Genomic DNA, 16,501 nt, shown 5'->3' on the forward strand with positions numbered 1-16,501 from the left:
AATGGAATAGGGTTAAGGGATGGTATGGGAGCTTCAAAGACAAGGTATGCAGGTCTCTGAAAGGCTGACTGAAGGCATGGGAAAGCTGGAGATGCCAACTTTGGTCCCAGCCAAGTTCTCCTGCTATTTTCTGTATGTGATACTGTCTGTTATTCAACTCAGAGGCAACACCATATACCCACTGTGAGAACTGAATTCCCTTTGGGGTTATCAATTACTCACACAGCCTTCCTCTAAAGGAAGGCTTGCAAGTGGTTCATATTCAAGCCTTACGTGTGACAGTGTTTATATCACATTCACAATGTAACAGAAGTACATGGAAATTCTTGTAAATTATATAAAATATAGAGTTGATTGATCCCACTTTGAAGAAGCATCATTGAAGATTAGATTTCCTTTATCAGAGTAGACAGGTTTAAAACACATTGCTTGTACTGTACCGTTTTAATAACATTTCATTTTTATATTGATATGTCAGTTAGAAATTAAGAAATGGCATATAATTGTGGGATTTCGTTTAAATTCTAGAAAAACTGAAAGATACTTTTTATTCAGCTTAACTAAGCCTTAGGTCTTCTAGCACAGGTGATTTTTGCATTTCTCGAAGATTATCCTGTAGTTTAATAAACATAAAGAACTCAAGCACACTAAATCTTGGGAGGACTAGTAAACGAGAGCAGAAGATTTAAAAGACATCATTTCTTCCTTTGTCCACTTAACAAGGTAACTTGAGTTGATGATTAATCTTGCGTTGTTAAATTCAAATCCTAAATATTTTGACAATTATTGTTAAGTTTGATAATTGTTTATTAAGAATTTGTGGTTATACGTTGAATTATCCATGTAGAGAGTTTTCAGTTTGTTGTTATTAATATGATATGAAAGGGACCAATCCTTAAAACTGTATCCCTAAAACATGGGCCATTCTACTGGGATCGCATACAGAGAGAAAAGCTGAAGCTGCAATAGACATAGTAAAGCTACCTGGGTTTGAAGCAAAAGACTAAGGAATTAGGTGTATGTATGTCACATTGTATATAAATAAGTCTTTTCAGTCCTAGTAAGCTCACTTGGATTCTTTAAACAGAGATGTGGCCCCAGATCCAAATGCATTTCAGCTTTCTAAGGACTCGAATTACCTCATTTTTTTTTTCTCACTGGTTCATTAATAAAGCACCCATTTAAGAACAACTATTTATAAGTATAGTGATGTTTCAGAGAATATAAAATGATGGAAGGAGGAAACAAAGAAGTCCTTTGCTTGCAGCCAAGATGTGGGGACGAGATCTGAATTTGTTCTGAACAATCATTTGGGAGAAGTGTCACAACAGTTTTGAAGAAATAATAAATGTCTATAAAATATAGGATTCTGTGGTATAAACAATTTTGACACCTTTTGTTGAGAGACCAAAACAAACAAAAAACAAAAACCACGCAGTATGTTCTATGGATCAGAAATTAAATAAATCCCCAAATTTCAATTTACACTAAAATATTTATTTGATAATATTTTACAGAAATAAATAAGAGCAGGTTTTCTCTAATACAGATAGGTATATTTATATATTTATATTTCTTTCTTTTTACAAAATTAAAGCATATCAAATTGTTTTCCCTAAAACTGTAGTGCAGAAAGGAATACTAGGAAACAAACAAAAAGAAATACTGAAATATGTTCATCATTAAATTATAATCATGGGCCTTCTGAATCTCAACAAGGTATATGATTTAGAGAAAGAACATGAGATTTGCAGTCAGGGGACCTTGGCTCCACTGTTTACTTGCTGTGTGTCATAGGCATATTTCTCAATATTTCTGAATCTCAGTTCTCTACCTTTAAAACAGGAATGATATGAACTATATCAACTTCACAGGACTGTTGGGCAAATTAAACACGTGAATGTATAGGAAAGCTCTTTATGACATGTAAAGAGCTACAAAAATAATAGTTCTGTTTAATATTTCATATAAAAGAATCAATGTATATCTTCCTTCAACTGAAGAAAATAAGCACCAAAAATGTGTGTGTGTTTTCTTCAGTTGAATTATGTCACCCTATAAACCAGAATAAGAAAATGCACCTTAACTAAGCACCAAAGCCTCTCGGACAAATGTGATCCAGGGTATACTTCTATTACAGTTTTCTGGGCAACTAAGTAGGAGCTAATGAGTCCTGAGGGTCATTTAAAACTCTGAAGGCTCAAAGGAAACAAATCAAGAACATCTGTATTACATCAAATGGCTAGGATACAACAAGCTACTCCTTATTTAGCAATGCTACTCCTTATTTAGCAATTTCAAAGTCCATTAATTCTTCACAGAAGAAGAAACACTAGGTTATTATCACTTGCAATTATTTGCTTATGTGAATATGACATTCTCTTGCTCCGAAGATCAAATACTAGTCCTTGAGGAAAGTACTAGTGGAATGAAATAACAAATCCTATCATAAATTTAGATATTAGTGGTCAAAAGTCTAGTTACACGAGAACATGGGAAAGGAAAAGAACCCAGGACTTTAATATAATAATGATAAAAAAACCCCTGCCATATTGCCATGTTATAATGATAAGAATTGAAATTATAAACACTGCAATATTTACAGATACATCAATCTTAAAACATGTAAAAACTCAGTAAGACAAATTAAAAGTAGAGAAAGCAGTTTAGATAATTTTAAGGAAAGTAAACATTAATACACTTAGAAAGGCTAAAGTTAATTGCTTACACTGATAATACTTAACATAGAATAGAAATACTTAAAGTGTGCAGTGTTTTGATTTTTAGTGGCAAGATACAGAGAAAAGAAATAATTGCCTAATATTAACTTATTGTTAGGAGTTGCATTACTCTAAAGTTACTATTTATGGAGTTACAGTCTATATCTACTCAAAGAACTAGGAGTTAACATAATTCACCATCTTTTAAAAATATCACTAATAAGATATTGGTGAATCATGTGCTAAAGATACTGAAGGCTCTTTCAAAATTGAGATCTAGTTGGTAGAGTACACCAGGTCATGTACAACTAGACTAGTTGTCTTCCTCTGTTATTCTAACTTTTTTTTTTTTTTTTTTGAGGTACGTGGGCCTCTCACGTCGCGGAGCACAGGCTCCGGACGCGCAGGCTCAGCGGCCATGGCTCACGGGTCCAGCCGCTCCGCGGCATGTGGGATCCTCCCAGACCGGGGCATGAACCCGTGTCCCCTGCATTGGCAGGCAGACTCCCAACCACTGCGCCACCAAGGAAGCCCTATTCTACCTCTTTTTAAGACTGATCTTACCAAAAGAAAAGTACACATTACCTCTCTTAATTCCCTCAGATAGAGGTACGCTTTGGAACAAAAATAAATATTTTATTGGGAGTGTAAAATTAAAAATCTTTATAGCTATTGTGGAAACAGTATATTGGAAAGGACTCAATAACTACTAGGACACTGTACAACTGAAAAAGAAATAAACTCATTCAACTAAGAACACTGTTTACTGACATCTATTGGATTGTTTAACTTTATTCTATAAACTATGAAAAATTTAAAACACATTAAAGTCTGTGGATTGAATCAAGTGTACTTCATTCAAGGTCTTCAGTTTCTTTGGTAAATAGGTCTGCCAGATCAGCCACGGTCAAGACAGAGGCCTCGGAATGTTTCGCTGATGGGTTTGTGTGACTGCAGGATTTTGCAAGTGAGCAGAATCAGAAAGAAACCCCAAGGGATAAATTATTATATTTGTCCTTATATACTGTCTGGTCTTATAATAATAATATAAGACATAATAGTATAATATTATATTCTTATATAAGAACATATTTGTTCTAAGTTTTTGTAATTGAGTTATAAGAAACTCCTGGAAGAAAGTAGGCAATGGGATCATTATTACAACTTGTTAAAATTAGTGAAGATTTCTATATACCATTTTCAAACTTGGTCATAAAATGTCTTTCTCTGCACAATTAATAAAACAAAGAAACAAAACCCCTGCCAGCTAGTACTAAAGCTCTCACCTTACAACTTACCTTCTTAGTATCCGAAGTTAATTTGTTTCAAGAAAAATTCAACAGCTCTTTTAATTGCTGCTTTATTGAGGCAGCTTAAATATAAGCACTGAATTCTGTGACATATGGAAACACCACTAACAAAAAGCCTTCATGTTTGAGGCAAAAAGCTCTTGTGGTAACCTTTCTTTCCCAGACCACCAATGAAAGAGAATTTCTGGTTTCCAATGGCTTCTTTGCTATGCAAAGTACCTCTGTGGAAACAATCCCTTCTAAGGCAATCATCTCTTCTGAGTGTATCTTCCAATCATACCTATCTCACAAGGATTCAGTTAGGTATTAGTTTATGTTTCAAAATGACGTTAAAGAAAATTAATTAGGAAATAAATGTTAGGAAGCTTTGTGATTCCAAACTTAAGTTTTCAAAATTAAGGCTATTCTGGTCTCTCTGCTTCTGTTCTGCTTTTGAAATTAATGCCACAATTACCAGCCCAGTTTTAAGTCCAGACCTTTCTACCTGCATGTGACTAACCAGTGTGATGTATCAAGCAGCACTCTAAATTTCATGTTACAGCTATCAGACTAAAGCTTTTAGGTTGGGCATAAAGATAGATTTCATTTAAAAAGTAATCCAGAGTGGCAAAGAAATGTAGGATAGTTCCTCCCTCCACACCCCGCCCCCAACACACATGGGTGATTTAAAGTATACTAGCTCTGAACTGAAGTTTCTTTAATAGTAGGACAGTTTAAATATTTTTATATATTACAATCCCTATTAATAAATTAAGTCAAATATAGAATGCCCAAAGTACTAACTGGGAAATTTTGGAGAGGTAAAATGCCATACCGTGCTTTTAAAAAGTATTTGCACTTATATCTTTTGGTTGACTAAGTGGTCATCTAGGTGAAGAAGTTCTACACACTTATTACAACCTTTTATGAACAGGAAAACTTCTGTCCACTTGAAGTAAACTGTTACCTACCTCCTCTCGGCAGTTTTCAGCATGGCTTGCATTCTTTCTTCTATTGTTGCTTTAATTAAGAATCTGTGTACAATAGTGGGTCTAGAAGGTACATAACAATTATAAGTTTAAAAACACCTTAAAACAAATTAGAACAAACAAACTTCATATATTATATGTTATATTCGTCAGTCAGTTGGTATCTACCGTGGCAGGGACTAATCCAGGTGCTGGAGGGGGCAATGATCAACAGTGAATACAACAAATGATTTAATCTGAATGAACAAGTATCTATTGAGGGGAGACACACAATCAACACACACAAAATAAGATATTTTCAGGTACAGACAATGACATGAGGAGGCTGACACATGGCTTGAAGCATGACTGATGGGGATGAGACAGCTAATAAGCAAAGGAGCAGTGGGAGGGGCTTCCAGGTAGAAGAAGCAGCCAATAAATGCAAAGTCCTGGGAAGAGAATGTGCTTGGCACACGCTTAAAATGTCTGAGGGGCAGAAAGAAGGCTGGCATGGCCAAAGCATATTGTCAACCAAGGGCAGGGAGGTCAAATCACAAAGGGTCTCATAGGACGTGGCAAAAATTTGGATTCTTGCTGTCAGTGGGTTTAATGCATGATTTGAATTATTCCTGGTTATACTTTAGAAGTCCTTTTGGCTGCTGTATAGAGGACGGACTGTTAGGCAGAAAGCGGAGGCAGAGATGGCAGGTATCTGCAGGACTTTCTCTCTTTTTTATCTCATTTCACATTTCTTTGTTCAGCTGTTACCTTCTTCATAAGAACCTCCATGCCTTCCTGCCCAGCCGCCTGCACTCTCAATCCTCTTTTCCCTGCTCCTAGCATAATATATATTTTACTTATTATGTTTATTGTTTACCATCTGTCTCTCTACCAACCCCCTACAACTGGAGTTTAAGCTCTGTGAGGGCATCTCAAGTACTTTAGAACAGTGCTTGGCCCACAGGAGGAGCTCAATAAAAACTTACTGAATGAACTATGTGGGTATTGATGCAGGTAGACTGCCCAAGCTGGTCATGGAAAGATGAGGTACTTCTAATCTGACTGTATCTGTTTTCTCTGAATGAGGCGAGATCATCCTCAAAGGGGAGGAGGAAGATACAGGAGACTTAAGAGAGTCTCCTCAGAAAGTAGAAAAATCGATTTACTAGGGAAGCATAGTAGGATTGTAGAACAGCGTTGAGTGGCCTTTTCAGACTTGTGGCCTTACATCTGGGATGAGTCCACTGTATGCTTTAGAAGACAGTGATAAGAACTCAATGTTTAAAGATATAAGACAAAGCCAAAAAGCAAAAAAACCAACGCCCTGCTCCCCCCACCCCACTGCCAAAACCCCAAACCAAACAAAAAGCAATAACCCAGTAAGACATAAGTACGTTTTAAATGCTACTTGGTAGTACTTTAGAACAAGCTTGCATTTATTACAATTATATTACTTTGCCATAGTTTGCCTGATGAACACGTCTCTTTCTTGCCTGAAGTTAAAAGTCATCATTTGCTCTCCCAGCCACTGCTTACAAAGCAAGCCACGTTTCTGAGGATGGCATACAAGACCTCGTCTCCTGCCACTCCTCTCCTCATACTTTATACTCCAGCAATTTCACTTCTTAGGGTCCCTAGAAATATCATGTTATTTATTTCCTCTGTGTTTCTGCACAGGCAACTCTGGCTGTGTGAGCACCCTTTTCTAGCCCAACTTTGGAATAATTATTCCTTTAAGAGTCAATCTAATGCAGCCTTTCCTGACTCTCTAGGGCACAAGAGATCACTCCCTTCTTTTGTTACCACAGTACTTCTATTATATTTTCTCACACTCTACTATAATATGTCAAATCATGTTTCCTGTACCACATAGTGATCTCCTTGGGGAAACAAATTATGTCTTATTCAATTTGAATCTTCAGTATCTAGCTTAATGCCTGACATATAGTAAGTATTCAATCAATATTTATTTAATGAGTGCTTAGTATGGATGCATTAAAAAAAAAATTCAAAGCATCTAACATCCAGGAGGTAATACATCTGAGAGGCCTTATAAAGGACAATTGTCCATTCTGACATTTGAATAAAAGTAGTACATACTACATAATATCTACTATTAGGATTACTTTGTGCCTTAAACTAAACTAATTGTCTCTTAGAGTGGACCTGGAAGGCTGTATTTTCCTAAGGGGAAGAATTTATAAAAAAGCTATTTGTTTTCAGTCATGTACGAAATATACCTTCTTTTAAATACAGGCTACTTTAGCCAATCAAAAGTCAATTCTTCTCAAAGTTATGATAGATGCCTTCAACTTAGTAGTTGTCTTAAGTATTTTAAGAAGCTGTTTTGATGAAATGATCAGGGTAGTTTCTAAAGGAGGAGACAAAAATCTGGGAGAATTTGGGGTTTGCTGCTTAGAGGAGGGAGGGTTGGAAATCTCAAAATGTCTTCTGGTCATCTAATAACACTTGAAAATTTAATACATAAGGAAGTAACTAAAAATGAATAGGTGATGATGAACATAAATGAAGAGTTTAAATGCTGATCTGTATCTTAGAAACTGGAGCAAATATTACCGATGTTAACTTTAGCCCTTACTTTGTTTGTCCAATGCGGTGCACCCTTCCTATGGCCTGAAGCTCATGGGCAGGGTTCAATATGGGCTCCACCAAGAGAACATGAGTTGCTTCGATGATAGTTAATCCATTAGAACCTGTGTGCAGGGGCAGCAGCAAAATATTGATTTGGGGATCATGTTTAAATGCTGAAAGGTTCTCCTAAAAAAGAAAGGTACATTTACATTTTAGCTGGATAGTTAAAAATAAGAGCAGCATATTATATGTAGCTCATGTTAAAATGCCTAATGGTATCCAGGTCATTGTGAAATATAGTGACTAAGAAAATTAAGTGTAAAATTACCAATTTTAGAAAACATAAACTTATTGCTTGACTTTATGAAAAAAAAGTGTCACATAACCTCTCTTGTTCTTTATGATATACAATGGAATCACAAGATACATGTGTGATGTATGCAAATTAAACTATATGAGCTTAGAGGAAAAAGAGAGTGAGAGAAAGAATGTGCAAGAATGAGTGTGAGGTAAGAGACATGAATCTACTAATTTTCTCTTGGTGTTTTTTTTGGTGTTTGTCACTTAGGTGTGCACCTGTCATTGTGCTGAGTGTGATGTAAGCATAGTTTAACCATATGCAGTTTGCCCTAATGCAGTGATTTTAGAACTTAATCCCAGGGGCATGAGGCCTCTGACCATTCAAAAGGTGTGTCATCGGCCATCTCTTCCTATATTAAAGAAACAGACCTCAAATCAGAAGATCTTTAAATATGGTTTGCTATGGGTATAACTGAATAGATGGAAAATAAATGCAATTTCTTTACTTTGCCTTTAAATGTTAATTTTATAGTTAATCAAGAAGTCAAACCATGTTTTTGTGGTTTATACGACACAAGACAATAAATGCAAGTAAGCTAGTTAAGAGCAGTTTCAATTTGCAACTGAATCCACTCCAAAAAAACATAAGTAAAGTCTTTTGACATACCTGAAACGTCTTAACACGACTGATCTGTGCAAATTCCATGTTGTTATCAGTGAGAGCTTTTGAAATAATGTCTAATACATCTTGCCACTAAGAACACATAAAACAATAGGAAAATAAATATTTACAAACAGCTTTCACATAACAAAAATTTGAAAAATGACTAAACCAAAATATCCTTTATACCTCAGAATTAAGTAAACAAAAACAAAATCTTCAAGTATAATACCATTAATATATTTTGTTCTACCCTGAAAGATTTTTTTGTATCAAATGCTGATTAAAGATAGGGTAAAAAAAATGAGAAAAATGAGTGTCTTCAGTAAATGAATTATGATAAACATAAACAACAGAAAACAAATTACAGAGTGCTTAATGGATGTGGTTAGTTATCTTCCAAAAATGAAAACTAGAAGCTTTACTCAATACCTTTTATTCAATAGGTTATTTTACTTTTCTTTGCCTTAACCAAGTTCATCCGTGAAATGACTTTCAAGGTTAGAGATTCCAATTTAAAAATATTAATATAAGAAAATCCCTAAGTAAGATTAATATAAAAACATGAAATGTAGCTATAGGAATTGCCTTGTGAAGCATCATCAAATTTCTCTAAAAATAATTCTACCCAATGGACATAGAAAAAAAATCTAACATAGAAAAAAAATCTAACATGGAGAAATCTATCAGTAATTCTAAATCTCAATTATATTTTGGCAAACATTAACAATTATTTCTCAGATATAAACTGATTTGAAACAGAAAGCCACTCCGAGTTAACGATGAGGATGAAAATGTTGATTGTACCGTTGAGAAAACAAGTGCTTTAGCCCCTGGATCTCTCAGCTGGATTCTCATTAGAGTTCTGACCACAGCTTCCACTTTTGTAGAATGGCTGCCCTTTGAACACAAAGAAGAAAACACATTATTACTAAATAAAATCTAGTTAACAGTGGAATGGAAAACTAACATAAAACACTTATTAACAAAACCATATGATAGGTACGTGTGTGTTCATCCTTTTTCATTTTGTATCTGCTGGAAATTTTCTTTAGCCTCAAACTGTACAAGATACGGATTTACACCCTGAGAGAATCAAATATAAAAATGCACACCAGAAAGTCATACAGTGCTATGACCCTAAGATAAGAATTTTTAGTTAAGTGGCTGGGTTTTGTAGATACAAAATTTTGTTACTTTAGATAAGCAGAATTTATATTAAAAACACTCTTCATTTCAGATATTATGGCATTGAAAATGTTCAGAATATAATGAATCAAAACTCCAAAGTAAGCAAATAGTAAAGAATCTAACCCACAAAGAATCCTTTCTTACAAGGGCACTACAATGACAGAGGTACAAATGACGTCCACTTGGACGGAAGCAGATTTATACAAAGCTAGATAAACACTGAAAGAGTGCTTTTTGTATTTTCCATGACCGTTTCCAGGATAAGAGTATGAAAATGAGAAAAAGTGAAGAAATAAGAAAATGAAGAAATAAGGCAAGTGTTTTTGTAGCCTTCATTGAGAAAGTCTTCCTCCTGGAATGCTCTGGGAGATGGTATGACAGGGAGATTAAGGGCGTGCGATTTTGAGCGAGATAAATCGAAATTCAACTGCCAGTACTGCAACTCCTTAGTTATATAGATTCCAAATTTTCTAAGCCTTAGTTTTCTTATCTGTCAAGCAGGGATGATAATTACATCTATTTCCAAAGGTTGCTGTGATGGTTAAATGAGAAAACGAATACAAAGCGTTTGGCCCAATAGTTGGCAAACAGTAGATACCCAATAACTTATTATCTTTCAGAGACATTAAATATGAGCACAACAATGACAGAGATTATCCTACAAGGGGGGCAGATCTAACCAAAAAGAAGTAAAAATATTCCCATACTACTCTTCTTCTCAAATCACACCCCCTTACTACTTTTACACAAAGAGACACTCAAAGGTAGAAATATAAACAAAACAAGGAAGAAAGCTTTACTAATTTTAAAGTTACCAACAAAGAATTATGGGAGAAATTAAAAAATTCTGGTATTAAAATCCTGGATCTACATTTATTTCTCTGGGTATGCAGACTTTCAATTATACTTGAAAGGTTAAAAAGTATAAGGGACCTACTTCAATCTAAACATTATCTTAAATAAGAGCAAAATTATCTCAAATAAGAGAAAACAGGAAATTAGCATAATGTGATCATTTAGTAGTTTAGACAGAAAACTTCCATGTTCCTTGCAAGGTCTCATTTTCAAAGATATTTTCAAGTGAAATACCAGGATAACTGTGAATGCTTCTATCAATTAAGCCGCTTCTTACAAAAATTTCAAAAGAAAACAGAATAGTCTTTTATAAGCAACATTCCAAACCAGAGTGCTAACTCTATGAAGGAAAAGACTAGAATATTCCCTTTTATCAAAATTTGGCCAATTCAGTGGTAGCTCTCAGTGATTCCTTCCAAATGCTACAATTCTGAACCATCTGGTCCCAGTCCAGTTACTTCCTACTATGAAAGAAGAACAATAAGGAAGTCTGGAAATCCAAAGCTCTGCTTGGCAGAAAGCTACATGGGGAGTGAGATGGCCTTAATACCCTTTTCTTCCAGATGGACAGAAAGTGGCTATTGAGAATGAGAAAACTGAAGAAAGTAGAGGGTGGCTCATATATATCTGTGGTCCTTGGTTTGAGCAGGCATGCCTTACACAATTTTTGAAAACAAAGCCAAAATGCATAATCCTTATGTTAGACCAATGTGTTAAAGCAGTTTTGCCCAAAGATTTCACTTTTTAGACTACTTGAAGACATTTAAATTATCATAAATTATCATTACAAATGTTGCTTCAAGTTACAAGATGCTGTGTTGAAAATACACTGCCTTTGTGAGTCTATTTTAATAAAAATTCATAATGTGTTGCTAAATGAAAAGTTAATGCCCTAGACAGTGAAGGATTACCAATCTAAAAAGCATTACTGATCTTTCTAAAAAGAAAGGCAGTAAAATGTAGGAGAAAAACTGAATAGAAGTTAAATAAGGATCTGGTTTCTGTCCTATTTGCTACATACAGCACAAACACTTTTTGGATAACTTTTTTTTTGGCTGCATACATGGCATGTGGGATCTTAGTTCCCCGACCAGGGATCCAACCCGTCCAATGCGTGCCCCCTGAAGAGGAAGCACGGAGTCTTAACCACTGGACTGCCAGGGAAGTCCTTGGATAACTTATTAAAAATTACAAAAAAGCAATGTATGTTCATTGGACAACTAAGTTAACGGAAGTTTGGGCTTAAAAAATTTAAGCCTATTATTTTATGCCTTACTCTCTCTAAACACCACTAAGAATTTGGCATTTATTCTGTTAGACCTTCTTGTGCATTTTAGAAGCCTCTATAAAAATGCACACATACCCCACAAATATTTTTAAATGTGTTTTATAACATGGCCTTTATATTTAACATTGTATCTTGGCAATCTTAACCATGTAGGACCTTTATATATACCTCACCTCAATGGCTGCACAATATTTAGGATACAACAATTTATTAAATATTTGTTTATTAATATATATTTAGGTTGATTTCATTCTTTTTTGTTCTTACAAACAATACTTCAGTGACTATGCTTATACTTATAGCTTTGGGTACCTGTGCACATATTTTTGTTGGAAAGGCATATAATGTGGAACTGTTGGTCAAAAGTTAAAGAAAAACTGGTTTGTAGGACCTCTCATATAATGTACATGTTAAATTTATGTTGTAAATATTTTCCTAACTTTCTATATGTAGTTCACATTTAATTATATTAAATGCAGTAATGTAAGCAAAAGTGCCACATTATATTAGCTTTAGTAGCTCACAAATGCTTGATGAATGTGGATTTAAAAACTAAGTATTCTTTACTACTTTATTAGACTTTTCTGTGTTTGTTTGACATTTAAATTTGTCTTTCATAAGGGAAAGATGAGAGATTTTATTTGGAGAAGAATAGCTTTTTCCTCAATTAATTGCCCTGCCACGATTCTATCTAGTATGATTTCATATGATATTATATCATATCTCAGAGTACAGTATATTCCTGTCATTTATCAGTTGATATTTATTTGAAAACAAGGACCAAATGGCATTTACTTTTATATCACCTGGAGCCTAGCATGGTCCTTTGTAAATAGTATATGCTCAACCAGTTTACTTAATGTAAAAAATTTTAATATGTATGTTTAGGCTTCTCAATCCCAAACACACCTGAGGAAAACAATGAATAAACAAAATAAAAATAAAAGCGGGTTAGAATACAATTAAAAACTCTCAACATATTTTTTTGGTCATTCAGAATGATTAACAGGTAAATCAAATCTTGCAATTAATCTCTTTTATAATTGAGATTATAAAATTATAAAAGCTAGAGAGACTCAGACAAGAGCAGTCTTGAAAGACGAGCAGATTTAATTTAACACAAAGAAGACCTGAGGTGGATTTTGGGTTAGTACTGTGTAATGAAATCACTGGAACTGGTCTAAAAGGAAGCTACCAATTGGAGGGTGGTGCCATCTCATTCTGGTCTATCAACACTCATTTTTTCCCCTACCTATCAGCAGTGATAGGAGAGGTTAATAAAGTCAGCAAACCCTGTGGACTTTTATTTCCTGCCTTTAGAATCAGAGATACCTACCACATTAGGCCCTTATTCTTAACTTTTTTTCTCTCTTCTGCTTGTGTTTTAACACTTCCAAGTGAAAAGCAAAAGTCCCCAAATAATACTGAAAAGACCATGGTTAGTCTAAGAGCAGAGTAATAAAAGGGATCAAAGAGATCACTCAAACCCTCTAGTATTTCAGGTAAGTTCACGTTTGATTATTCAAATCATTCAACAAAAACTTTCTGTGCACATAAATGACAAAAATACACTAGGCACTGAATATACAATGATGAAAAGATACTCCCTTATTCTCAAATACACACAGTCTAATGCATGTTACAGAATATGGAGAAAAGCAAAGGATGGTTTTATACTGCTGGGCTGGCCTGGAAGCGATTTAAGTGAATGCTTTATTATACCATCTTAATAAGCATTATGCACATTCTACTGTTCTTTTTAATGTTTCTTTCTACCTCAAATACATAAATGAACTTTGGCTCAGATCTGTCAGTTTCTGAGACGACTACTCAATGTGGTCACTGCTACAGAAAAGAAATATTCACTTTGTTAAAAAGATTAAAACAGGAAGGAGATGGGTTATATCTATATAGGAGAGGATCACAGAAAAAGCAAAAGAGATATGGATGAGGAAAACAGAGATATCAGTCTGTCCCCGTGCAAGGTGTTAAAAGAGTATGAATATTCTCAGGACAGGTACACTGGCAGCCTTAATCCAACCCAGTTTATGTTTTAGCTGTATCAGCAAACACACAGATGCAAAGTTAGGCTGGAATTAGGGAGGGGGGTGCATGGAAGAGAAATCCCCCAAAACTGCTAGATCATTTCATAATATATTAGGCTGATAGAGCTGGATTTAATTATAAGCAGCTCTGCCCTCTTCTGAAGTTCCTGTCCTTTTCCTCATTTCTATCCTTTCTTGGTAGTCTCTTCAGTTTTTCCACATGTATATCTACCAACCCTTCTCTATGATTAATGCTTGTTTTTTCTTCATGTTTCTGAAACATCAAAGTCCAAGGCCCAGCTTTGGAATGAAGACCCATCATCTGTCCTCTGCCCGCCCTTGACTGTATCTTTGTGGCTGTTCTCTCTGAGGCACTAGTTCTCTCTAAGGCCAACTAGGGAACTACGAAAGGAGACATATAAAGTGCTACCACTCAGATCAAGTTAGTGCCTCTCCTGGTCTTCTTCTCATGAGGTAAGTAGCCAAGAGCATTATAACAGTTAACACTGAAGGAAAAGGATGGAATTTTCCTTCTTCACAACAAAATAATCTTACAAAATGTTCTTTATGAAGATCTTTGCTCCCTTGCTTGTAATTTAATGAACAAAACCAAACTAGATCTCAAAGCTACACATATAGGTCTTTCCCTTTATGGAAAATTAAGTACAAAGTTAAAAGCTCCAGACCATTCAGGCAGTCAAGGCAATGAAAAATTACAGTAGAGATCCATTAGCAATAAAGGCCAACAAAGAATTTCTCAAGAAATCTGGCCTAGAGGTTGTCTAATAGCATAACTAGAAATCAGAAATGTCTCGTAGCCTCTTATCTGCACTAAATAGGTGCAACTAGCTTATTTTTTATCATAGAGTTAAACTTGATTGGAATAAGCAGCTACACATTTCCAGGCTCTTGTTAAAATCTGAGAACCTAAACTTTGAGTTAAAAGCTAAATGTGTTAAATGTGTTAAAAGGATGGAAAATTCAGTTTTGTTTCCATTGTATATTCAGGAGACAAAGAATTCTAATAAAGCAATCAAGTAGTATTTGATTTAGACTTTGATCAACCCCTCTCCTCCAAAATAGGTCTAAATATTTTACCAATGTTTCTAGACTGAGGTACTGCTTTTTTCTCTGAAGTCTTGTTATTGGGGAAAGAGGAGGGAACAATAGGAAAAATCCATGAGTATAGCATAGAAGACATACTGTAGCTGGCTTCACCCTATTCCCTTCACATCTATTTTCTATCTGTTGAGACTCCTTATTTAGGGAAGGAAGGAAAGGAAGGAGAACAGTTATGGCACCTCTCAACTGTAGCAGCAAAGCACTTCTTCTACTTGATTTATATAAATAAAAGAAAAATAGTGCTCTCTATGACTGGAAAGTTATTGTTGAAAACTGGGAACTCTGAAGCAGGGCTTGGCAATCCATGACTCTGAACCAATGGGTTGTTGCCCATTATATCGCTTCTTCACCAGTCTAGTCCTTCCTTTGGCCCCTTTTATCTTCTCTGTTTGCCTAATCTGTCCACATTGCTCTCCCACTCCTTTTTCTTTGTAATATATATGGATTCTCATGGTCACGCTCAGCTCCACTGGCAGAATTAAGGGCTAAAGTGGCCACTGTGTTCAGAGGAACATCAGAAAAATGTCAACACAATGGAGACGATGAATGTACTGAGTCTTATTTTTCATCAAACATCAGAGAGAATATTCATGTTTATAGGCTACTTTATGTCAACAGGCAGACTAAATCCTTAGGGATTTTATAGATACTATATACTTATATATTATCTTTAATGTATCTTTATAATATATTAATATATGATATATTAGTATATATGTTTATATATTATATATATTCCACACATATGAAATACATACACACTAATACATATAAAACATGTCAAATAATGTCTTACAGTATGGGGGTTGCCAGTCACTTATGACTCTAAAGTGAAGGCAGAATGAAGTCATTTTCAGAAGTGTAAAAACTCTGATTTTCCGTTCACATGCTTATCATGCTAAAATTTCTTGATGCAGTAGATCACAGTGAAAAAAGAATTGTAGAATGAGGATTACATGAATAATGGTGCCAGATAAGGTTGACACAGAAATGAAGGAAGCTAGCTAAAAAAATGAGAACTTCTACTACACTGGGGTATTCAGAAGATTCTTCCTTGAAAAGCAAAGTTTAAATGAGAGAGGATTAGGATTACATTCCTTTCTGCATGACTTCAATCACTCTGCTTGGTTCTATAATGAAAAGTATTTATATTATAATATTGTACACCCATTTACTGATTTTTTTTAGATATGGAAGTCACATCTACAATTAGATAACAAAACATGAAAGTATAAACATTATAATATAAAAATGATACTATAACAAAAATTAGAATGTGGAAGGGAAAAGAAAGAATGAAGGAAGAATAGATGCAGTAATTTCCTCCTCTTTTGAAGTGAGGACTATTAGCAGGTACTGTCTACAGCTAGTACTTCAAGAAACAAAATTTATGTGTATTACTGAAAGTCACAGAGGTGATCTCTATAACTAAAAATAGAAATTGGCAATAGAAATAGGCAAAGAAGG

At 34.8% G+C, this 16,501-nt stretch overlaps 1 protein-coding gene across 3 annotated transcripts in view; it reads right to left on the minus strand.

Moving 5' to 3' along the window:
- Positions 1-1,481: 1,481 nt before the first annotated feature.
- The window catches only part of SHPRH (SNF2 histone linker PHD RING helicase), a gene marked incomplete at its 3' end in the record, with an annotated part of 90,363 nt that continues 75,343 nt past the window's right edge, over positions 1,482-16,501 (minus strand). For 2 of the 3 annotated variants that reach the window (XM_081251260.1, XM_081251261.1), the window contains exons 26-30: positions 9,341-9,433; positions 8,540-8,626; positions 7,580-7,758; positions 4,981-5,061; positions 1,482-3,671 (exon numbers count right to left, since the gene is read on the minus strand). In XM_081251260.1, coding sequence (XP_081107386.1) covers positions 3,575-3,671; positions 4,981-5,061; positions 7,580-7,758; positions 8,540-8,626; positions 9,341-9,433 — 537 coding nt within the window. Of the gene's footprint in view, positions 3,672-4,980; positions 5,062-7,575; positions 7,759-8,539; positions 8,627-9,340; positions 9,434-16,501 lie in introns of those variants that run through there. The other variant, XM_081251262.1, reaches the window with a different exon arrangement.

The sequence above is a fragment of the Mesoplodon bidens genome (assembly GCF_964165515.1).
Source record: "Mesoplodon bidens genome assembly, chromosome: 12".
Classification (NCBI taxonomy): Eukaryota; Metazoa; Chordata; class Mammalia; order Artiodactyla; family Ziphiidae; genus Mesoplodon; species Mesoplodon bidens.